The sequence below is a fragment of the Theropithecus gelada genome, chromosome 16 (assembly GCF_003255815.1).
Source record: "Theropithecus gelada isolate Dixy chromosome 16, Tgel_1.0, whole genome shotgun sequence".
In the NCBI taxonomy this organism is placed as follows: domain Eukaryota; kingdom Metazoa; phylum Chordata; class Mammalia; order Primates; family Cercopithecidae; genus Theropithecus; species Theropithecus gelada.
In genome coordinates, this window is record NC_037684.1 from 28,085,617 (window position 1) to 28,108,606 (window position 22,990).

At 54.3% G+C, this 22,990-nt stretch overlaps 2 protein-coding genes across 3 annotated transcripts in view; one reads left to right on the top strand and one right to left on the bottom strand.

Annotated features, from left to right (window-relative positions):
• Positions 1 to 14,017, top strand: part of THRA (thyroid hormone receptor alpha) — a 30,279-nt gene extending 16,262 nt beyond the window's left edge. For both annotated transcript variants that reach the window (XM_025360872.1, XM_025360873.1), the window contains exons 5-9: positions 4,363 to 4,510; positions 5,146 to 5,351; positions 7,230 to 7,376; positions 9,673 to 9,931; positions 10,628 to 14,017. In XM_025360872.1, coding sequence (XP_025216657.1) covers positions 4,363 to 4,510; positions 5,146 to 5,351; positions 7,230 to 7,376; positions 9,673 to 9,931; positions 10,628 to 10,878 — 1,011 coding nt within the window. In that variant the 3' untranslated portion in view covers positions 10,879 to 14,017. The remainder of the gene's footprint in view (positions 1 to 4,362; positions 4,511 to 5,145; positions 5,352 to 7,229; positions 7,377 to 9,672; positions 9,932 to 10,627) is intronic.
• Positions 14,018 to 14,172: 155 nt separating this feature from the next.
• On the bottom strand, positions 14,173 to 22,760 carry NR1D1 (nuclear receptor subfamily 1 group D member 1). The gene is made up of 8 exons (XM_025360871.1): positions 22,101 to 22,760; positions 19,106 to 19,441; positions 18,730 to 18,818; positions 18,483 to 18,627; positions 17,483 to 18,126; positions 16,974 to 17,159; positions 15,298 to 15,508; positions 14,173 to 14,671 (listed from the first exon to the last, which is right to left on the bottom strand). Exons 1-8 carry the CDS (start codon positions 22,129 to 22,131, stop codon positions 14,472 to 14,474), a joined length of 1,842 nt encoding a protein of 613 aa, XP_025216656.1. The 5' UTR covers positions 22,132 to 22,760; the 3' UTR covers positions 14,173 to 14,471.
• Between the last annotated feature and the right edge of the window lie 230 nt (positions 22,761 to 22,990).

The following is a 22,990-nucleotide window of genomic DNA, read 5'->3' on the forward strand; positions in this document are numbered from 1 at the left end:
TTGTGGAGCCCAGGGATCTTCCTTTTAACAGAATCCTGGAGTGTTTCCAATGCACCTGAAAGAGCAAGAGCCAGTGCTGGGGGTGTAGTGGGAGCTGGGAGCACAGAGGAGAAGAAGACAGCAGGTTCTTCCTGGCAGAGGGGACAACAAGGTCATAGACTTTGGGAGGCCTTACTGTTTTGTTTTGGTTTGTTTTGTTTCTTTGAGACGGAGTCTTGCTCTGTTGCCCAGGCTGGAGTGCAGTGGTGCAATCTTGGCTCACTGCAACCTCCGCCTCCGGGGTTCAAGCAGTTTTCCCTGCCTCAGCCTGGGTAGCTGGGATTACAGGCACCCGCCACTAAACCCGGCTAATTTTTGTATTTTTAGTAGAGATAGGGTTTCACCATGTTGGCCAGGCTGGTCTCGAACTCCTGACCTCAGGTGATCTGCCTACCTCTGCCTCCTAAAGTGCTTGAGAGGCCTAATTAGATTTCACTTTGATCATTTCAGCCTGGATAGCCTTTCCAGGATCACCTCCTAAAAATTCAAGGCCTTCCAAGAAACAGAATTATTTAAATCCCAGCACTTTGGGAGTCCAAGGCAGGCAGATCACCTGAGGTTGCATTGTTTTCAACACTTCAAGTGAATTATCTGATTTAATTCTCCCAACAGTGCTATCAGGTAGATAAAATGATTATCCCCATTTTTTTATAGATGAAGAAACTGAGACTCAGATAGGTTCGGCAATTTTCCTGTGAGTGACAGAGAAGGGGTTATGAATGAGCAAATGAATGAATGAGTAAGGTCAGGAATTTGAGACCAGCCTGGCCAACATGGTAAAACCCTGTCTCTACTAAAAATACAAAAATTAGCTGGGTGTAGTGATGCATGCCTGTAATCCCAGCTACTTGGGAGGCTGAGGCAGGAGAATCTCTTGAACCAGGGAAATGGAGCTTGCAGTGAGAGCAGAGATTGCATCACTGCACTCCAACGTGGGTGACAGAGCGATACTCTGTCTCAAAAAAAAAAAAAAAAAAAAGAAACAGAATTATTTATATGTTAAAGGCCAGGTATGGTAGCTCACGCCTGTAATCCCAACACTTTAGGAGGCCAAGGCGGGAGGATTGCTTGAGCCCAGGAGTTTAAGAACAGCCTGGGCAACATAGTGAGACCCTGTCCCTACAAAAAAATGTTAAAAGCAGCCAGGCATGGTGGTGCACGCACACCTGTGGTCCCAGCTACTCAGGCAGCTGAGGTAGGAGGATCACTTGAGGCTGGGAGGTCCAAGCTGCTGTGAGCTATGATTACGCCATTGCACTCTACCCTGGGTGACAGAACAAGACCCTGTCTCAAATAAAAAAGGAAAAAAAGGTTAAGGCTTGAAGTTTCTCTCTGTTTCTTGGTGTCAACCAAGCCAAGACCATAAGGGATTTAGAGTTCCCTAGCAGTGGCAATACAATCCTGGAAGCAATACAAACAGTGTAGCATAGAGAAAGGATCTTTTACTCTTATGGACATCTGAGTCCCAGGGAAGCACCCTGAAAAGACAGAGATGCCTTGGCCCTACCCTTGGAGAGTTTGATTTTGTAGTTCTGGGGTGAGACCCAGGAATCTGCATCTTTGGTAGGTGCTTTTGGTGATTTTTTTTTTTTTTCAAGACGGAGTTTTGCTCTGTCACCCAGGCTGGAGTGCAGTGGCGTGATCTCAGCTCACTGCAACCTCTGCCTCCCAGGTTCAAGCACTTCTCCTGCCTCAGCCTCCTGAGTATCTGGGATTACAGGCGCCTGCCACCACACCTGGCTAATTTTTTCACTTTTAGTAGAGACGAGGTTTCGCGATGTTGGCCACGCTGATCTCGAACTCCTGACCTTGTGATCCACCCACCTCAGCCTCCAAACCAAAGTGCTGGGATAATAGGCATGAGCCAACATGCTCAGCTGCCTTTGGTGATTTTAATGCCCCCTGGAATCTGAGAGCTCAGACCTTGGTGTCCCATACCTGAGGCTCAGTTCTGACTCTGCTACCCACTGGCCACATGACTTTGGGCAAATTGCTTCATCTCGCTAACCTTCAGTTTCCTTGTCTGCAAAGTGGAGGCAGTAACAGTTCCTACCTCACAGGGTTGTCCAGAGGGTTCAGAGTGATGTTCCATGAAAGACAAAGCTTATCTTTTGCAGGTTTTCTTGTTTTTTTTTTTTTTTTTTTTGAAATGGGGTCTCTTGTCACCCAGGTTGGAGTGCAGTGGTGCAATCAGCTTACTGCAGCCTTGACCTCCTGGGCTCAAGCAATCCTAAGCAATCCTCCCACCTCAGCTTCCAGAATAACTGGGACTATAGGTGCACCTCACAAACCCTGGCCAATTTTTGTATTTTTAGTAGAGGTGGAGTCTCACTATGTTGGACAGGCTGGTCTTGATCTTGAACTCCTGGCCTCAAGTGATCTGCCTGCCTCGGCTTCCCAAAATGCTGGGATTACAGGTGTGAGTCATTGTGCCTGGCCAGCAAGGCTTATCTTTACTAAGTGATTGACACATTGTAAATGTGAAAAAAATACTAATTCTTCATATTATTGGAATCATCTTGATTTTTGAAGTGTTTCCTTTAAAATAAAGGTGGGGCTGGGCACAGTGGCTCACGCCTGTAATCCCAGCACTTTGGCAGGCCGAAGTGGGTGGATCGCCTGAGGTCAGGAGTTCAAGACCAGACTGGCCAACATGGTGAAACCCCATCTGTACTAAAAATACAAAAATTAGTCAGGCGTGGTGGCAGGCGTCTATAATCCCAGCTATTCAGGAGGCTGAGGCAGGAGAATTGCTTGAACCTGGGAGGCGGAGGTTGCAGTGAGCCAAGATCGTGCCACTGCACTCCAGCCTGGGTGACAGAGTGAGACTTCGTCTCAAAAAAAAAAAAAATTTAAATTAAAAAAATAAAAGTGAATACCAATGTAGAGAATTGAAATTTTTCTCTTCCCCTACTAGAGTTCATATTCAGTCCCTTTCCTTGACTTTTTTGGTTCCCCTGTTTTATGAATTCCACCTGCATGGACAACAGGCAACATATATGAGAATGGTTTTTGGGTCAGTGTTGTTTTTAGAGTCATTTAGCACGATGGAAAATGAGGTTTTACTTGGATTGGATTTCCTTTTTTTTTTTTTTTGAGACAGAGTTTCGTTGCCCAGACTGGAGTGCAATGGCACAATCTTGGCTCACCACAACCTCCTCTTCCCGGGTTCAAGCAATTCTCCTGCCTCAGCCTCCCGAGTAGCTGGGATTACAGGCATGTGCCACCATGCCTGGCTAATTTTTTCTTCTTTTTTGAGATGGAGTCTTGCCCTGTTGCCCATGCTGGAGTGTAGTAGCGCAGTCTCGGCTCACTGCAAGCTACACCTCCTGGGTTCATGCCATTCTCCTGCCTCAGCCTCCGAGTACCTGGGACTGTAGGCGCTTGCCACCATGCCCGGCTAATTTTTTGTATTTTTACTAGAGATGAGGTTTCACCATGTTAGCCAGGATGGTCTCGATCTCCTGACCTCGTGATCCACCTGCCTCGGCCTCCCAAAGTGCTGGGATTACAGGCGTGAGCCACTGTGCCTAGCCTTTTTTTTTTTTTTTTTTTTTTTTTTTTTTAGACAGAGTTTTATTCTGTCGCCCAGGCTGGAGTGCAATGGCGCAATCTCGGCTCACTGCAACCTCTGCCTCCCAGGTTCAAGCAATTCTCTGCCTCAGCCTCCTGAGTAGCTGGGATTAGAGGCGCACACCACCATGCCTGGCTAATTTTTGTATTTTTAGTAGAGATGGGGTTTCACCATGTTGGCCAGGGTGGTCTTGAACTCCTGACCTTGTGATCCACCCACCTTAGCCTCCCAAAGTGCTGGGATTACAGGCATAAGCCACAGCATCCGGCCTCACGCCCAACTAATTTTGTATTTTTAGTAGAGATGGGGTTTCTCCATGTTGGTCAGGCTGGTCTCCAACTCCCGACCTCAGTTGATCTGCCCGCCTCGGCCTCCCAAAGTGTTGGGATTACAGGCATGAGCCACCGAGCCCCACGACTTGGATTTCCAAAGCTGCTATTCCTTAAGGCCTCACATTATCCCCAGTTCAAAGCTGTCTGTTCTAGTCATCATTCCTACGATCACTACCATCATGCCACGAACACTACCCAGGCACCCCCAACCCCTCAGCAGCCTGGGGCTGAGGGCATGTATTTCTCAGGTCCTCAAGCCCAGTAATCTTGGACTTGTGGTGTCAGGAGGATGCCAGGTCCCCTCACTGATCTTACCTTCCTTGCTCTCCACCCCTGACCCCCAGTAAACTGCATGGTTGGTTCAGAAAGGGGAAGCCATGTCATGATCACAGCCTGCTCCATCTCCCCCTACCCCAGGGCTTCTTTCGCCGCACAATCCAGAAGAACCTCCATCCCACTTATTCCTGCAAATATGACAGCTGCTGTGTCATTGACAAGATCACCCGAAATCAGTGCCAGCTGTGCCGCTTCAAGAAGTGCATCGCCGTGGGCATGGCCATGGACTGTAAGGGGCCGGGGTGGGGGGAATAGAGCCAGGTGGCCTGGGGTGGGGATGAGTTCCAGGAGGGCAGCTCCCTTCCAGCGTGCCCTCAGGGCCCACAGGGCAGAGTGGCAATCCAGTCTAGGTCAGGCTGAGGGCAGAAGGTTCAGTGTCTTGGTTCCTGCTGCCCTTCTTCCTGCGTCAAAGGAAACAGGATCCCTGTGTGGGCCCCAGTGCCTACCTGCCTTACAACACTCGAGGGCCTTAGAGGAGTTGTTTGGTAGAAAGAGCTCCTGGGCACCCACTCTAGCACATTGTTCTTGACTCCCAGCGAAGGCACCCCACTTCTAGATGAGACAGGGCATTTTCCATTGGCTGGGGATTGGGTGGCAGGATCTTGGAGTAACCACCATCACCATAACCCGATAGACCAGAACATGATACTCATCTGGATCAGCCCAAACTGTTATTGACATGGTCCCGGGGATTAATCATGATCCAGGTTGTGCTGCCCAACTGCTAGGTGATTTGGGAAGTCACTTAGCCTCCATGGCCCTCGGTTTCCCTAACCTGTACTCTAGGAAGAATAGTTTCCGGGAGCATTATGGAAAGGGGGTGGAGGGTGCCATGCATCGGACCTTGTGCCTATCTGTTGACAGTGGTTCTAGATGACTCGAAGCGGGTGGCCAAGCGTAAGCTGATTGAGCAGAACCGGGAGCGGCGGCGGAAGGAGGAGATGATCCGATCACTGCAGCAGCGACCAGAACCCACTCCTGAAGAGTGGGATCTGATCCACATTGCCACAGAGGCCCATCGCAGCACCAATGCCCAGGGCAGCCATTGGAAACAGAGGCGGAAATTCCTGGTAAGGAGAAAGGGGGCATGGGGAGAGCAGCAGCCAGGTGGCAGGGAGAGGAGAGTGAGCTCAGAGTCCTGTCTCCTCCAGGAAGTCTTCTTAGTGTAATCCAACCCAAAATACATACTCTTCCCACTTTTGCTGTCCAGATTTTATACACTTGCGTTTGTGTCCTTGCTGTCTGGACCCTGTCTACTCCATCCAATTGGGAGCTCCATGAGGACAGGGCCTTGCCTTCCTCATTGAATTTCCAGGGAGCAAGGGTGACCTTGCTTCTTTTTCCTGCCCCTAGTGACTGGGAGGAGAGGGTAAGGATACAGTTATGTCACAGTATTTTTGAGTGCCTGCTGGGTGCCAGGCATTGTGTTAGGCCCTGGTCAAGCTAGTGGCTAAGTAAATGATTAGTTCAGGACCAGATGCAATGGCTCATGCCTGTAATCCCAGCAATTTGTGAGACCAAGGTGGGAGGATCGCTTGAGCCCAGGAGTTCGTCTGGGTAACATACAGAGATCCCACCTCTATGAATAATTTTTTTTTTTTTTTTGGTACGGAGTCTCACTCTCACCCAGGCTAGAATGCAGTGGCATGATCTCGGCTCACCGCAACCTCTGCTTCCTGGGTTCAAGCGATTCTGCCACCTTAGTCTCCTGAGTAGCTGGGATTACAGGCAGCCGCCACCATGTCTGGCTAATTTTTGTATGTTTAGTAGAGACAGGGTTTCACCATGTTGGCCAGGCCGGTCTTGAACTCCTGATCTCAAGTGATCTGCCTGCCTTGGCCTCCCAAAGTGCTGAGATTACAAGGTGTGAGCCACCATGCCTAGCCTCTACGAATAATTTTTTTTTTTTTTTTTTTTGAGATGGAGTTTTGCTCTTGTTGCCCAGGCTGAAATGCAGTGGCGCAATCTTGGTTTGCCGCAACCTCTACCTCCCAGCTTCAAGCGATTCTTCTGCCTCAACTTCCCAAATAGCCGGGATTACAGGCATGCACCACCATGCCTGGCTATTTTTGTATTTTTAGTAGAGATGGTGTTTCTCTATGTTGGTCAGGCTTGTCTGGAACTCCCAACCTCAGGTAATCTGCCTGCCTCGGCCTCCCAAAGTGCTGGGATTACAGGTGTGAACTACTGTGCTCAGCCTCTCTACAGATAATTTTAAAATTAGCTGGGCATGGTGGTGTGTGCCTGTGGTCCCAGGTACTCGGGAGGCTGCGGCAGGAGGGTCCCCTAAGCCCAGGAGGTCGAGGCTGCAGTAAGCCATGATTATACTACTGCACTCCAGTCCAGGCAACAGAGCAAGACCCTCTCTCAAAAAAAATGGTTGGTTTGGGAGGAGATGGACAGTTGACTCTGTGTGGTGAAGGAAGGCAGAAAACCAGCTCCTGGTTCATGGTGGAGCATGCCAGAGGGTGGCACAGTGCACTGTTAAGGGCACGGGCTCTGATTTCAAGCAGATGTATAACAGTCAGCAGTCAGACTGCCTAAGTTCAAACCCTGGTCCTACCACTTGCGGGTCATATGACTTTAACCTTATTACTTAGCTGCCCCGTGCCTTAGTTTCCACATCTGTGAAATGGTGATTATTATAATTATTCCTTTTAGCATTACGGTCAGGATGAAATAAGACATGTAAAACATGTAGCCTGATGCCTGATCATATATTAAGTATTTAGTCATTATAGCTGCTACTACTGTTGTTACCATTGTATCTGACTCTGGCTCTGGTCTATCCTCTGCTCAAGGTGAAGGAAAAGCTTTGGGGCTGGGACTCAGGCACTTGCGGCCCTTCTTCCCCAAGCTGCCTTGGAGCTCCCCCTGGTGGGCAGGCAGCCTCAGTGAGAGGCTGAAAGGGGTCTGCAGCCCCAGCTGACCCCTGTCTTTCTCTCTAGCCCGATGACATTGGCCAGTCACCCATCGTCTCCATGCCGGACGGAGACAAGGTGGACCTGGAAGCCTTCAGCGAGTTTACCAAGATCATCACCCCGGCCATCACCCGTGTGGTGGACTTTGCCAAAAAACTGCCCATGTTCTCCGAGGTGAGTGGCAGAAGGGAGGAGAGACATGGTGCTGTGCTGGAGGGAAACCTTCTCCCCCGGTCACCCAGCACAGGCTCATCTGAGGCTCTCTGGACAAGGAGCAATTCCCGTAGGTCAACACACACTCAGCACACAGGCACACATGCAGACTCATACACAAACACACCTAGCACACAGATACATACACACACACACATATACACACATATACACATACACCCAGCACTCAGGCACACGTGCGGATACATACACAGACACACACACCTAGCACACAGATACATACACAGACACACAGACACACACATGTACACATACACCCAGCACTCAGGCACACGTGCAGACACATACACAGACACACCTAGCACACAGATACATACACAGACACACACATATACACATACACCCAGCACTCAGGCACACATGCAGATACATACACAGACACACACACCTAGCACACAGATACATACACAGACACACACATATACACATACACCCAGCACTCAGGCACACGGGCAGATACATACGCAGACACACCTACCACACAGATACATGCACAGACACACACATATACACATACACCCAGCACTCAGGCACACATGCAGATACATACACAGACACACACACCGAGCACACAGATACACACACACACACACACACACACACATGCACATACACCCTGCACTCAGGCACACATGCAGACACATACATACACACCTAGCACACAGATACATACACACACACACACATATACACATACACCCAGCACTCAGGCACACATGAAGACACACACACACAGACACTTAGCACACAGATACATACACACACACACATATACACCCAGCACACAGGCACACATGTAGACACAGACACACACCTAGCACACAGATACATACACAGACACACATACCCAGCACACAGGCGCACACACACACACACCTAGCACACACACACACAGATACATCGACACACACAGACATTACACCTAGCAAACAGACACACACACACACACACACCCAGCATGCAGGCACACACACACACACCTAGCAAACAGACACACAGGTACATAGACACACACACAGAGACACATACAGACACACACATCTAGCGCGCGCGCACACACACACACATATACACCTAGCACACACACCCACCCAGCACACAGGCACACACACAACCTAGCACACAGACACACACATAGATACAGACACACACAGACACACACAGCATATAGGCATACACACAAACACATACACAGATACACACCTAGCACACAGACACAGACACACACCTAGCGTGCACACACACACCCCTAGCACAGACACATAGACACACATACACCCAGCACACACACACACATATAGACACACATACACCTAGTACACAGGCACATTCACACCCCCCCACACACACGGAGACACACACATAGCATACAGACACAGATACGTACACACACACACACCCCTAGTACAGAAACATGCAAATACATACACAGACACACCCTCCCAGCACACACACACGTATACAGATACACACAGACACATACAGACCCAGTACACAGACACACCAAGGTCTAACTGCTCTAAGAAGTCAGCCAGCTCCAAGTGCTCCCCTCCGAAGCCCCTCATCCCTCAAGTCTATGCGGCCACCCAACTCCAGGCAGCCTGAAAGTTCTCATTTTCCAGAGCACTAGTGCTGGAGACAGGCTGCCCTACTAGCCATGTGACCTGGGGCGAGTTACCTCCATCCCCTGTGCCTCAGTGTTCTCATCTGGAGTGGGCTGGGGATAATGATGGGCACTAACTCACAGGCATAATTTTTTTTTTCTTTTTTGAGACGGAGTCTCGTTCCATCGCCCAGGCTGGAGTGCAGTGACATGATTTGCACTCACTGCAACCTCCACCTTCTGAGTTCAAGCAATTCTCCTGCCTTAGCCTCTCGAGTAGCTGGGACTGCAGGCGTGTGCCACCATGCCCAACTAATTTTGTATTTTTAGTAGAGATGGAGTTTCACTATGTATGTTGGCCAGGCTGGTCTCGAACTCCTGACCTCAAGTGATCCGCCCACCTTGGCCTCCCAAAGTGCTGGCATTATAGTCATGAGCCACCATGCTGGGTCTCACAGGCATAATTGTGAGGCTTAAATGAAATAGGGCATGCATGTGGCCCAACACAAGGTCAGCCGTTCAGGGTCCATGGGGGCCTCGCCCGCCTCACTGCTCCCGGAGGACACTCTAGGGGAGACTCAAGGACACGGGGAGGGGTATGCTGAGTGCTCCTGTGGCCCTGCCTCTCCACAGCTGCCTTGCGAAGACCAGATCATCCTCCTGAAGGGGTGCTGCATGGAGATCATGTCCCTGCGGGCGGCTGTCCGCTACGACCCTGAGAGTGACACCCTGACGCTGAGTGGGGAGATGGCCGTCAAGCGGGAGCAGCTCAAGAATGGCGGCCTGGGCGTAGTCTCCGACGCCATCTTTGAACTGGGCAAGTCACTCTCTGCCTTTAACCTGGATGACACGGAAGTGGCTCTGCTGCAGGCTGTGCTGCTAATGTCAACAGGTACCTGCTGATTGGCCGGGAGGGCTCAGAAGCTTCCAGAGGTCCCAGAGATTGGCTGGACCCTGGGCCTGTTGCTCAACTCCCTCCTGAATCTTCTTCCGGGCTACCTCTCTGTCACCTAGGCCATCCCCTGTCCCCTGTCCCTTGCTCTGTCACCCACCTACTTCTCACTTGTTCCCCTTGCCTCCCCATCCCTGTTCTGTGCATTTTCCTGTCTTTGTTTCCTTCCTCCTCTCTGCCCCCATCCTCTGTCACTTGCATTCCCCTTTGTTCCCCACTCCCCACTTTGTTCTCAACCACCTTCCATCCCCCATCCCTCCTCTGTCCCCCAGTCCCATCTCTTACCCCTCAGTCCCCTCCCTACCCCCATAAGCACCCTACCTCTCTAACCACCAACCCCAGTCCTCCCCTCTCCAAGGCTCCTCTCTCTGCCCCAGCCCCCGGCCTGTCCCTCTGTCCTCCTTGCGTTGCCCCATCCCCCCAGCTCCCCCCTGGCCCTCTCCACTTCCCAGCTGCCTCCCTCTGCCTGCGCTTCTCCTGCCCATGTCCCTCAGGGGGAGCTTCTCCCCTCCCCTCCCCCATCCTCTCCGCTTCTATCTCCCCTCTAGTCCTTTCTTCCCCCGCCCCACACCTCACCCTTCCCACCTCCACGCCTTCGGCCGACCCCACGCCCCTCACGCCCCTCTTCTCCCACAGACCGCTCGGGCCTGCTGTGTGTGGACAAGATAGAGAAGAGTCAGGAGGCGTACCTGCTGGCGTTCGAGCACTACGTCAACCACCGCAAACACAACATTCCGCACTTCTGGCCCAAGCTGCTGATGAAGGTGACTGACCTCCGCATGATCGGGGCCTGCCACGCCAGCCGCTTCCTCCACATGAAAGTCGAGTGCCCCACCGAACTCTTCCCCCCACTCTTCCTCGAGGTCTTTGAGGATCAGGAAGTCTAAAGCCTCAGGCGGCCAGAGGGTGTGCGGAGCTGGTGGGGAGGAGCCTGGAGAGAAGGGGCAGAGCTGGGGGCTGAGGGAGACCCCCCCACACCCCTTCTCTCCTTCCTCTCGTCCTTGGATAGATTCAGCTCCCACACACACACCCGCACTGCCCAGGTCCCTCCTCAGACCTCCAGCCCTGGGACAGGGCAAACAAATGAACTTGCTATGGAAAGGACAGTGTGGGAGGCTGGGGGAGCCGTGTCCTGCAGTTCCCAGGACCCCGTCCTCTCAGAAGGTAGGGGAAGGGTGGGAGGACTGAGAGGAGACAAGCCACCTTGACTGTAGGGGAAGGAGGAATGTGGGCTGGGGGAAGGTGCCCTCAACTCACGCCCTACACACACAAGAGAGAGCCCCCACCCAGTTCCTTGGCCTAGGTCTCCCCTCCAGGCTGAGGGCCTCTCTACTTCCCCAGATGCCTGGGTGCAAAGAACCGCTTGGCTTGGCTCCTCCCCTGGAGGTTAAAATTTATAGTCATTCTAACTGCACTTTGGAAACCAAGCAAGGGGAGAAGACAAATGAAGAAAAACTAGACAGAGAGAAAAATACGAAAAAGAGAGAGCGAGCGATAGAGAGAGATGATATTAAGTTATTAACTGAGGCTGACCAGAGGGGAGAGACCCCCCCCTTTACCACCCCATGCACTTTGTGAGCTGCCCTCCTTCCCCCACATCAGAGAGGAATGCCCCCACACCAGAGCCCCAAGGGTAGGGCTGCCGATCAGAGCTGTGAGTTAACACAACAGGGTCCTGGCCACCCCCCTTGCCGTACCCCACCCTCTGTGCCCCTTTGGCACCCCCCAACCCTAGTATGTCCTCGCTTTCTGCCACTCGTGCCCGCTGAGTTCCATCTACCTCTCACGCTGGATGCCAGCTGGCCCCTCACCAGCCTGCCCTGCTGCCCACACAGCTCCCCTTTAAGTGCCCAGCCCTAGGGGCCTCTCCCCATCCACCTCCTCCTTCCACACCTTGGCACCCACCCAGGAAAAACTGTGGCTCCAGCTCCTACCCTCCTCATATCCTGCAGTATTAGCTAGAAACCGGATGCTGCTGCATTGGGTGGTGGTGGGGAGGGCAGGAGGGCTGTGCGTGAGCGTCTCCCAGAACCCTCCACCCTTTTAGCACTCTGTTTCCCTGTTTCCCATCTGTCTTCTGGGCTCTCTCTAACCTCTGCCCTCTCCCCTGCTCCTACTCACTGCACTAACTCTGGGCGGGCAGGCATCGGAATGGGGGTGTTTAGATAAGTGACACTTAGTTGGGGCCCCATGGGAGGGGGTGGTCGGTGCTCCTTTTTCTTTAAAGCTCTTTTGGCCAGCTGCCCCTCTGCCCCAGGACCCCTTCCCCTCTTCTTTTCTCTAATTCAGGGACTTTGGCTTGAGCCCCTCTCACCCTCCTGGTGAGGGTGCTCTGTTGGTCTGCACTTGGGTGAGCTGCCCTCCTCCCCCTCCCTGTGGCTGCCGCCCACTCCTCAGGGGAGAGAGGGAGCGAGGAGGTGGTCCTCCCATGGGAGCAGGAGGTGGGGGTGGGACAGAGCAGACCAGAGGGCGCTGGGCTCAGGGCTGCATGTCGGCAGGGATGGATGGGTGGACACAGATGCCCCCGGAAGCCATGGGGATTGGGGCAGGGGGTGGGGGGGGGGGGTGCCAGGGCTTCCTGCGCTTTGCACTATTGGGGCAAAAATGTCTTAAGCAGTGGGGAACCTGCCACCCCACCCTGACTCTCAGCCTGCCACAGCCCCCTACACACACACACACACACACACACACGTACATGCACACACGGACATGGGAAGGCAATGCTATGCTGCCCGTTAGGGCACTGTCCTTTCCCCATCGGTCAGGTGTTCCAACAGGGGTGGAGGGCCTGGAGGAGCACCCACTGTCACCTGTGCATGTTCCTGTCCCACCCTGCTGGGGCCTCGGGCTGCCTGCACTGTCTTTGTCTCTATCCTCTCTCTCTCCTGGAGTACTGATTCCTGTATTACTCCAGTTCCATGGGTAGGCCCTCTTGTACCTTCCTCCCACGCCTGGGGGCCCAGTGGAATTCCTGACCTGTCTGCTGTCTTCCCCATCCCTCCATCCCCACCCCAACCCCTCCATCCCCATTCTCAGCCATGGACACGGCAGAGAAAAGGCCTTGAAGAGCCTTGGCCTCTTATAGGCACTTGGGACTCCCCTACCCTCCCCAATCATATGAGCTGTGATTCCCCTCCCCCTCGGTGATGTGGGGTGTATGTGTGTGTTCCTCTGCGTGAATGTGTGAGTGAGTACACATGGTAGGGGAGGAGCCAGGGCGACTCAGGAGTGCCACGCACCTGCTCTAGAGCGGCAGCTGTCCCAGTCCCTGCTGTGGAAGTGGGGGACAGGGCCCTCTCCTGGGGGCCATTGGTGCTAATGAGGGGGATGGCCTTGATGTGGGTGCTCAGCATGCCTCCCCCAGTATTGGCCCGGGGCACTAGGGCAGGCAGGGTGGAGCAGCAGGTGCAGTATCGGTGGGAGGACGGGTTGCTGGGAATAGGACGAGGGGGCCAGGCCAGGACAAGGGGGTGCCAGAGCCATGACCACTACCCCGCCCCCACCACCCGCCTCTCCATCTCAGTATTGCCCCTCCCATCACTCATAACACACATACCTCATCCAGCCTCCTCCCTGCTCAGACTTGGGGAGGGTGGGGGAGGAGCCCCTGCCCCTTCTCCTGGTGGCGGGTCTGCAGAGCTGGGAGAGGGCAGGGCGTGTGACAAGAGACACCGTCCATAAGGAGGACAGTAACTCCTGCCCTGGGAACTCCTGGGCAGCGGGGAGGGGGACACTGCCCAGAGGCGCTACTGAATGTATGAGAAGCTGGTGCTGGGCTGGGGGGAGGGGAGTTGTGGCCAGACACAGGGAAGGAGGTAGGTCTCTTCCCCAGGGAGGGGTGGGACCGGTAGGGGTGACTTGAGGGGCTCCTACTCCTGCCCCACATTGACAATCAGTATGTCTGTTATGTGCGATTTTTCACCCCGTTGTGTTTTGGGTCAGGATTTTAAAGAAAGATATTTTTATGGTAATTGTTGCTCGTCTATTTTACTATATATTTATGTAATAAATATATGATGAAAATAACCCCCTTGGGCACCCCCCTTAGACTTGTGTGCTGTTTCCCTATATCCTCCCATCTGCTGGCAGAGTACCCACCCCACAAACTGACCAGATGGAGAGGTGGCCCCCCCAGCCTTGGCAGTATTTCCACCCCACCCCCCAAACGAGCACACACCACAGAAGCCAGCTCAGCTGTGAACTCTTGGATTTGAGACAGGAACAGAACAAATCAGGGGGCCAGGGGAGGGCTGGGGGGGAGAGAGAGTGGTTTAAATAGGGGAGGGGGGGAAGTTCGGTGATGGGGGAGGGAGGCAGGTATTTACAAGAAGGCTCAGGGGGCCAGAGGCTCATCTTGGAATATTTTATAACAATATAAATAAGATTCTGGTTTGCTTTTCCTTTTCGTCTCGTAAAGGAGAGAGAAGTGCAGAGTTCGATTCTGTACAAGGGGGCAGCGGCAGAAGGCCGGCCGGGCGGGTCACTGGGCGTCCACCCGGAAGGACAGCAGCTTCTCGGAATGCATGTTGTTCAGGGTCCGCAGGTCCGGCAGCTTGAGCAGCAGCTTGGTGAAGCGGGAAGTCTCCAAGGGCCGGTTCTTCAGCACCAGAGCCCGAAGAGCCCGCAGCAGCGTCTCCTGGAGCTGCTCCACCGAAGCGGAATTCTCCATGCCCGAGCGGTCTGTGGGGAAGACGACAGCAGTGAGGCGGACTCCCCGAGCTCCTCTGACGAGGAACCGGAGGTCTGCGAGGACCTGGCAGGCAATGCAGCCTCTCCCTGAAGCCCCCCCGAGGGCCGATGGGTAAGGAGAAGGAGTGCTGTACCTTCTCACAGGCCTCTGCCCCGAGAGCAGATGCCTGAAAGCTGGGAGCGTGGGCTCAGCAGGGCTGGTCACCTCCCATCCTGTAAGACCACCTTCCCTTCCTCAACAGGCCGAACGTGGCCAGGCTCCCTTGCTTTTTGCTGTGTAGTTCCCTCTGCCTGGGATGCCCTTCCCCCTTTCTCTGCCTGGCAACATCTTACTTGTCCTTTGAGGCCCCAACTCAAGTGTCACCTCCTTCCCCAGCTCCCCCAGGCAGAAATAGTTGTCTGTGCTTCCTTGGTTCATGCTTCTACTGTGACACTTATCTCACTGTTTTATAATTAGTCGGGCATGAGTCTGTTTCCCAAGCTAGACTGTGTCTGAATCATGTCTGTATCCCCAGTGCCCAGTGCAGGGCCTGGCATAGAATAGGTACTCCATAAAAGGTGTGTTGAATTGAACTGCGTCTGCCTCCTCCCCCGGGTCAGGCGAGAGCCTGACCTACCTGCAGAGACAAGCACCACCGCGGTGAAGAGGCCCAGCTCCTCCTCGGTAAGCGCCAGGGAGTTGAGCTTCTCGCTGAAGTCGAACATGGCATTGAGCAGGTCTCCCATGCCCATGGCACCAAGCTCCTGCAGGCTGTAGGTGGTGCGGCTTAGGAACATCACTGTCTGGTCCTTGACGTTGAACAATGATGCAAAGCGCACCATCAGCACCTAGAGGGGGAGTTGGAACAGTCAACCTGGGTGGGGTGGGAGGAGCACTGACCAAATCGCCCCTGTAGTTTGCCAAAGGGTTTAGTGGTGCTGCCTTCGATTTCTCAGTAGAGTGGGGGTTGTTTCTGAATGGGCAATGAGGGAGCCCAGGTGGAAGGATGGCTTTGGGATCCAATAACCCTGAATCTGAGTGTCAGCTTTGTTATTACCTGTGACCTTGGGCAAGGCATTCACCAAAGTTAACTTGCTGTTATCTAGAATGGGGGCAACAGTGTACCCAAGGCATTATTTCAGTGTAATGGGTTGTGATTAAATTCCAGCTGAGATGACAGAAGTCCCAGCCATCCAGAGACAGCAGCAGGAGCAGCTCAGCCCCTTCCACCAATCAGAGGCTATAAGGACAAAGATACTGGGTTCTAAAACCTTTCAGAGGTCCTGCCTACCCCAGACACCAAGGCCTTCTGCTGGATCCTTTCCAAGGTCAAAACAGGAAGTGGGCCAGGCGCGGTGGCTCAAGCCTGTAATCCCAGCACTTTGGGAGGCCGAGACGGGCAGATCACGAGGTCAGGAGATCGAGACCATCCTGGCAAACACGGTGAAACCCTATCTCTACTAAATAGTACAAAAAAACTAGCTGGGCGCGGTGGCGGGCGCCTGTAGTCCCAGCTACTCGGGAGGCTGAGGCAGGAGAATGGCGTAAACCCGGGAGGCAGAGCTTGCAGTGAGCTGAGATCCGGCCACTGCACTCCAGCCTGGGCGACAGAGCGAGACTCCGTCTTAAAAAAAACAAAACAAGGCCGGGCGCGGTGGCTCAAGCCTGTAATCCCAGCACTTTGGGAGGCCGAGGCGGGTGGATCACGAGGTCAGGAGATCGAGACCATCCTGGCTAACATGGTGAAACCCCGTCTCTACTAAAAATACAAAAAACTAGCCGGGCGTGGTGGCGGGCGCCTGTAGTCCCAGCTACTCGGAGGCTGAGGCAGGAGAATGGCGTGAACCTGGGAGGCGGAGCTTGCAGTGAGCCGAGATCGCGCCACTGCACTCCAGCCTGGGTGACACAGCGCGAGACTCCGTCTCAAAAAAAAAAAAAAAAAAAAAAAAAAAAACAAAACAAAACAAAAAAAAAACCAGGAAGTGGCTGGGTACACTGGCTCACGCCTGTAATCCCAATACTTTGGAAGTCCAAGGCGGGTGGATCACCTGGGGTCAGGAGTTCAAGACCAGCCCGGCCAACATGGCAAAACCCTGTCTCTACTAAAAATGTAAAAATTAGCCAAGTGTGGTGGCGGGCACCTGTAATCCCAGCTACTCGGGAGGCTGAGGTAGGAGAATCGCTTGAACCCAGGAGTTGGAGGTTGCAGTGAGTGGAGGTCGCACCATTCCACTCCAGCCTGGGCAATGAGCGAAACTCCGTCTCAAAAAAACAAACAACCAAAAAAAACAGGAAGCATAAATGGTCACTCACCTCAAAAGTGCCAGCCTTAAGGAGGGTGACCTGGTCGTGCTGAGAAAGGTCACGGAAGCCCGGGATGTGCTTGGCAAACTCTACCACCTCCCGCACAGCGGGCGTGAAGCTCATGGAGAAATCTTCCCAGATCTCCTGCACCGTTCGTCCACTGCGTCCGTGCGGGTACATGTTCATAGGACATGCCTGGGGGAGGAAAGGATTGAGGGACGCGAGTGTCAGCCAGGCTGGGTCAGATGGACGTCCCAAGCAGAGCTGGACCCCAGATTCTGCCTGGGCTAGAGGCTGTGGCCCTGGAGGATGGGTCTTTCAGATAAAGTAGCAATTAGGTGCCAGGTGGAGATCAGGGATTCCCAGGCAGAGCCCAGACTGCAAGGCAAGACATTCTCTCCTGGGAAGAGGCTATCCCCACCTTCAGCCTCCAGGAGCCCCCAGCTGCCTTCCACTAAGTCCATTCTGCCAAGCCCCCCCGACCTTCTTAACGCACCCGCCCGCCCCCATGCCCTTACCAGCAGAACATTCTTGGAGTTACCCTGCCGGGGATTGTTGGCAGGTGCCTTGCTTTCTGGGGCTGCATACACGTGGGTGGGGCATAGACGGTGCCCGTTGCTGTTGGACTGGTGGCAGCTGTGGTGTGCAGGGCCGGGAGGCCAGGTGGGAGGGTAGGAGGAGGGGGCCTGGCGCAGACCATTTAGGGCCTCGTTATGACGCTGGGCAGCCAAGGTGTTGTTGTCATTGGGGGCAGGTGGGCAGCCCTGATTTTCCCAGCGATGCGGGGTGGTGGCTGGAGGGCTACCTGATGCATGGTTGGCATTAAAGTTGCCAGGTGAGCTGCCCAGCTTGTCATGGGCGTAGGTGAAGATCTCTCGATGGGCCCGGGCCACCTGGGATATCACATCCTCCACTGTGGGCTCAGGGCTTGGGGATCTGGGAGGCGTCAGCTGTTGTGGGAACTGGGAGAAGCCCACCAGGGGTGAGGGGACTGGAGCAGGGGGTGGCGAGGGGCCCATGGAGCCTGGGGTGGGGTGCTGGGTGGGTGAAGTCTCCAGCGGGCACTGGCTGCTCAACTGGTTGTTGGCCAGGTTCATGGCACTCTGCATCTCAGCAAGCATCCGCTGCTTCTCTCGTTTGGGGATGCGCCCAAAACGCACAGCTGCAACAGGATGAGAACAGCGTCAGGAAGTTCTCAGCCACACTCACATGCTTCTCTTCCTTCCTTCCTCCTGAAAGGGCAAGGCTCTGAAGGCTTGGGGTTTCACATCAAAACTAAAACCAGCAAGGCCACGCCCATCAAGGGGATTTCCCTAGGAGGGATTGTTGGTAGGAGGTGACCCGAGGGACCAATGGGATAGAGGTGTATGTTGACCCAAGCAGATGAAGGATGGACATCCCCTGTGCAAATGTGATTCACAGTATGATGTGTCTCCATTTGTGACTTTTTTAAAGGAAAAGATTAATTCAGAAACTTTGGGCGGAAAAAAGGGGGAGGATGTGGGGATGCTGCCTCACCGTCTCGAGACATGCCCACGGAGAGACACTTCTTGAAGCGACATTGCTGGCAGCGGTTGCGATTGATGCGGACGATGGAGCAATTCTCATTCTTCAGACACCTTTTGTACTGGATATTCTGCTGGATGCTCCGACGGAAAAAGCCCTGGAGGGCAGGGGCGGTTAGTGACCACCTCTGTCATGGCTGGGCCTCTGTGTCCGGGGGAGGGGGCCACCTGCCCCTGCCCTTACCCCCAGTCCGCCTCACCTTGCAGCCCTCACAGGCGTGCACGCCATAGTGGAAGCCCGAGGCAACGTCCCCACACACTTTACATAGTAACACCATGCCATTCAACTCTGTGAAAGAGACGGGCAGCAGGTGAGCAGGAGAGGCCAGGCTGAGTGGCCAGAGGTGTGGAAGGCTTTCTGGGCTGGAGATCCAGGGAGGGAAAAGCTAAGGAGGAACTCCAGTGTTGAGGGGCACTGGAGTGACAAGACTGGGGCTGAAGAGGGGCTGGTGCCACTCTAGGAGAAATCCCTGAAGCCAGAATAGGCCCTGGCGAGACTGGTGTCACATAAAAACCCATTCCCAATCTGGCCCTGGCCTGCTTCCCTTCCCCCGAATCAGCTGGAAAAGTACTCACTGGTGATGTTGCTGCTGCTCTTGCTGGGGGACACTCGGCTGCTGTCCTCCATGGCCACTTGTAGACTCCCTGGGGGGCTCCCATTATAGAAAGAGGAGGATGACGACGAGGAAGATGAGGAAGAAGGGGAGCCATCATCACTCAGGCTGGCTGCAATGCTCCCAAAGGAGCGAGCTGGGTCTTGAGTGAGGGAGCCAGTGGGGGACGGTGGGAAGTACGTGGGACAGCCTTGCGTCAGGGACTGGAAGCTGCCATTGGAGTTGTCACTATAGAGGGATTCAGGGCTGGTGCGGCTCGGGGAGGAGCCACTGGAGCCAATGTAGGTGATGACGCCACCTGGAGGGAGAACAAAAGGGAAGGGGGTGTCAGCCGCCATGTCTCTGGACCTAGGGTGCCACTGTGCTCATCGCCACCTGTCTGCCCAAAACACTGCTAGCCACTCAGTTCACCGTGTGGAGCCCCTAATCTTGGAGTTAATAAGCAATTCCCCAACACACAGTAGACATGGCATGGCCAAGCAACACCCACAACCCTTTGCAGGACACATTCAGCTTCTGCTTTGAATGTGAGGCGTGACCCCTGTGGCATCTCGCATATGTGCCCCCTTCCCTATATGCCTTCCTTGGGAATATCGACTGCAACTAATGACTTAGTTGTCAATTGAAGATTGGGGGATGGGCAGCTGAGCGCCATTCAAAGTGCCCAGTCCTCCAAAAACAAAAACCCAGCTGCTGATTTTAATACTGAGACCATTCCAGGAATGAAACCATGGACCATGGAGAGATAGCTAGCTAATAGTAAAGAGAATGCAGATCCTACAAAAGTAAGACAATCACATTCCCCCCAGTCTGGGAGATATATTCTCTAAAGGAACTGAAGGGAAGGAATCTGCCCGCCTGGTTCCCCTGGCCTCTAAGAGAGTGAGCCACAGTGGACTCTATCTCTGTGTCCAGAAAGGACTTCGCGGTGCGAGTTGCAGGAGGTGGAAGTACAAACTGTCCAGCCTAGGGCTCTAAAATTCCCCCTTCAGATCTCAGCCTGGTAACAATGACCTTGGCTCTCTGGCCACTCAGGGACTTTGACCCTCTGGTTACATTGCCAACGAGGTGGCTGTGCTCCCGTGGTATTAGCAGGAGAAAAAGGTGACCTGCCTGCCACACCTCTGCCAAGCACCTAGACTGGCCTGCCACAGGCGGGGTGGGAGAAGGGAGGATCCCAGGACACGTGTGAGCTGACACATGCCATGCCACTGTGTCTGCAGAGGCACATGTCTTGCTCACCCACTGACACACACTAAACTGGGCAGGGCGGCCCTAAAATAGCTCAAGGTTGGTCAGGGTGAACCCAGCTCCTTGGAAAATAGTTGCACAACAGATCAGCTCCCACGGTTTCAGGGCTGAGGTGGGGGATGGAATCATTAGGTGGCGGTAAATGAAGTTGACCTAGTTCACCCATCCACCCATCCCCCAAAAGAGTGAGACCTTCATGCAGAGGCTTCCAACGTGGAAGTGAGGAGCACACTCAAAAGTGTCTAGGTCCAGGTCTAGACCCATCACTACCAACTTATTTTGTGACCTAGAGAACATCAACTCCCCTCTTTGGGTCTCAGTTTTCCTTTTCGTGAGAAAAAAGGACAATATCATTTCAGCTATGAGTGTGCGGTGCAGTTACTTTGGGGAGCCCTTTGTAGGCACACTGCAGCTTGTTTGGTGGAGATGGGGGTAAGACAGTGCTCGCAGAACTAAGGAAAGAAGCTTGGAGAACAGAGAATTTGGAATGTGGGGAAGCTGAGTCTAAATGAAGTGCAGTGAAGTAGGTGCAAATAAGAGTGAAGGCGAAAGGAGTGACAAGGGTGGTTAGGGGTGAGGTCTCTTTAGGGAATGTAAAACAGAAGGCCATGAGAGGTCAGAGATGGCTCCATGTTACTTTGTTTTGGTGATGAGGAGGAGGGGGCCGGGCAGGCGGACCGGAAAAGGAGGCAGGCGGGGGCGGTGAGTCAGCCCAGCTTCACCCAGATCTCGGCGGGGCGGGGCAGGGCGGGAGCTGGGCCCTCAGCCGGCCTCACGTCCCCGCTCCACGTGTGCCTCTCGCACGTGGCTCCCCAACGAGGAACCCCGGAACTCGAGGCCCCGCCCTCCTTGCTTCCCGTCAATCGAGAGCAGTAGCCCCACCTCCTCCCCGCCTCTCCCCGGCGACCGGGTCGTGGGCTGGACCCCGAACGCTAGCAGGACTAGGACAACCTAGGGGAGGGGAGAAGGGAACACGCGTTGCCGGGGCGACTGGGGGGGGCGGAGCTCATTATGTAACGAGGCCGGGAGGCAACAACCAATGGGGTGGCGGCCACGGCTTCTGCTGAATGAAAACAAACGCAGCACGTGGGCCCGGCTCTAGAGCCATGTGAGCCCTCCCGGTGGCCGGGGCCCTGTAGGTGCCCTCCCTCGGGCTGGGCACCACGCTCTGGACTCCTCAAGTGTCGCTCCCTCCTGTCACTGAGGATTCCCCAGTGAGATCCGAACGATTCTCCCAGCCCCTCCTTCCCTGAGCCCCGAGCCACTGCTTCTCAGATTCCCTCGCGCCTGCAGGAAATAGAGGAGGGGGAAGACAGGAGGGGAGGAGGTCCGTTTTCTGAGGCCAGGCATACCACAGCTGCAGGTAGTGGACAGATGGGGCCGTTTCGGGGCACTGTTCCAAAGCTCCCAGTCCCCCTAAATTTTTCGCTTCACCACCCATATCTCCTCTCCATTTCCACCCGCCCCGAGATTCAAGGCTCAAGGGAGCTTTGGGACTCTGAGGGGTGGTGATGGGGCGTTTCTGAGAGCATTCCCAGCCCGAACAAGTCACTCTGGAAATCCCACATTAAAGCCCCGCAGCATGTTAGCAAATCTCCGGGCCAAGGGACTCCCCGGTCCCTTACAAAGTTCCTCTTGTTATAAGGCGTAGATGGAGGTGGGAATACAGTGACAGGAAAAAGATGATAGTAAAGGAATCTCAGTACCTGTGTTGTTGTTGGAGTCCAGGGTCGTCATGTCTTCACCGGCTGAGAGCGGTCATTCAAACTGGACCTTGACTCAAACTAGAGGTTGCGATCACCGCTGTTGCCCCCTGGGCACTGGCTAAGGGCGGGGAGAGGACCCCGCGACTCACGATCAGGATCCGAAGCACCCTGCAGCAAGGTCTTGGGGTGGCCGGACTGCAGCCCTGGAGAAGGGTTGGACGTTGAGGCAACGGAGTTCTGCTTTGCATGGGAAGAGCAAAGAGAGTGTGTAGGGGGAATTAGCCTGCAGTAATTCTGGCTAGAAGGTAGCAAGGAGCGTCGGGTCTCTGCAGCGTACGGGGTGCCTCTGCCTGCCGGCTCCGCAGCGCTGCGGGGTAGCGAATCTGGAGCTCCCAGTGCACAAGTCCCAGAGAGAGAGAGGTTGCAACCAGGAAGTAAGTAGGTGATGGGGAGAAACGGGGCACCGAGTCGCAAAGAGGCGAGACGTGTGCCCTGCTACGTTCCCTCGGCAGTAATATTTCACTCTGCCAATCTCAGCCGCCTTTTGCCCGAGCCTTTCCCTGGGACAGAGGGCTCTGCGCAGGCGCCAACAGCCCAGGGTTCCCGGGCCGCACGCGGCACTGGAGCAGGTACCATGTGATCCCAGGGAGCGCCTCGTGCCCCAGTGACACACTTTTCCAACAGCCGGCACGTTGAGCTCTGTGCGTCTGCGCAACGACGAGACTGTCGGGATTTGTAGTCCACTGACAAAGTGGGCGGACTGCGTGCCTTTCCTCTTTCTGCCTGGCAAAGCGCTTACCGGGACCTGGGAGGAGCTGAGAGTGGGGTGGGGTGCGCTGAAGAGTCAGGGTGGCGTGTTTAGAAAGCCTGTATGGCAGGGGCATGTGAAT

What these genes read in the sequence shown, in the direction of transcription:
- NR1D1 (XM_025360871.1), bottom strand. Translation starts at nt 22,131, where the DNA reads ATGACGACCCTGGACTCCAACAACAACACAG. An exon ending in ACTCCAAGAATGTTCTGCTG is followed by an intron (nt 17,160 to 17,482) that starts GTAAGGGCATGG and finishes TTCCTCCCCCAG; the next exon opens with GCATGTCCTATGAACATGTA. An exon ending in GGTGGTGCTTGTCTCTGCAG is followed by an intron (nt 14,672 to 15,297) that starts GTAGGTCAGGCT and finishes TCTTCCCCACAG; the next exon opens with ACCGCTCGGGCATGGAGAAT.